The 516-nt window shown below is 49.2% G+C and overlaps 1 protein-coding gene across 1 annotated transcript; it reads left to right on the top strand.

The window, feature by feature from the left end:
* The first annotated feature begins 2 nt into the window (after positions 1-2).
* On the top strand, positions 3-478 carry LOC118978917 (interferon alpha-2-like). Its single transcript, XM_037034709.1, has one exon. It carries the CDS (start codon positions 3-5, stop codon positions 432-434), a length of 432 nt encoding a protein of 143 aa, XP_036890604.1. The 3' UTR covers positions 435-478.
* The last annotated feature ends 38 nt before the right edge of the window (positions 479-516 follow it).

Below are 516 nucleotides of genomic sequence, written 5' to 3'. Positions count from 1 at the left end.
AAATGAGAAGGATCAACACTTTCTTCTGCCTGAAGGACAGAAACAACTTTGGCTTCCCCCTGGAGGCACTCAGTGGCAATCAGTTCCAGGAGGCTCAAGCCAGTTCTGCCATCCATGAGATTATCTGGCAGATCTTCCACCTCTTCACCACAGAGGGCACGTTTGCTGCTTGGAACAAGACCCTCCTGGACCAGCTCTGCAATGAACTTTATCAGCAGCTGAGTGACCTGGAAGCCTGTCTGATGCAGGAGGTAGGGATGGAAGAGGCTCCCCTGATGAGTGAGGACTCCTTCCTGGCTGTGAGGAAATACTTCCAGAGAATCACTCTCTACCTGCAGGAGAAGCAGCACAGCCCTTGTGCCTGGGAGATTGTCAGAGCAGAAGTCAGCAGATGCTTGTCTTTATCTGCCAACTTGGAGAAAAGATTGAGGTAAGAAATGACAGCTGGGTCAACATGGAAATCATTCTCACTGGCTAATGATAACACAATTCTGCGTGTTCTCTCATGTTAAAGAC

The sequence above is a fragment of the Sturnira hondurensis genome, unplaced genomic scaffold (genome assembly GCF_014824575.4).
Source record: "Sturnira hondurensis isolate 20B ecotype Veracruz unplaced genomic scaffold, ASM1482457v3 Scaffold0022198, whole genome shotgun sequence".
NCBI classification, from domain to species: Eukaryota; Metazoa; Chordata; class Mammalia; order Chiroptera; family Phyllostomidae; genus Sturnira; species Sturnira hondurensis.
Note: the sequence above shows the minus strand (reverse complement) of the source record. Positions and strands in the feature narration are given on the sequence as shown.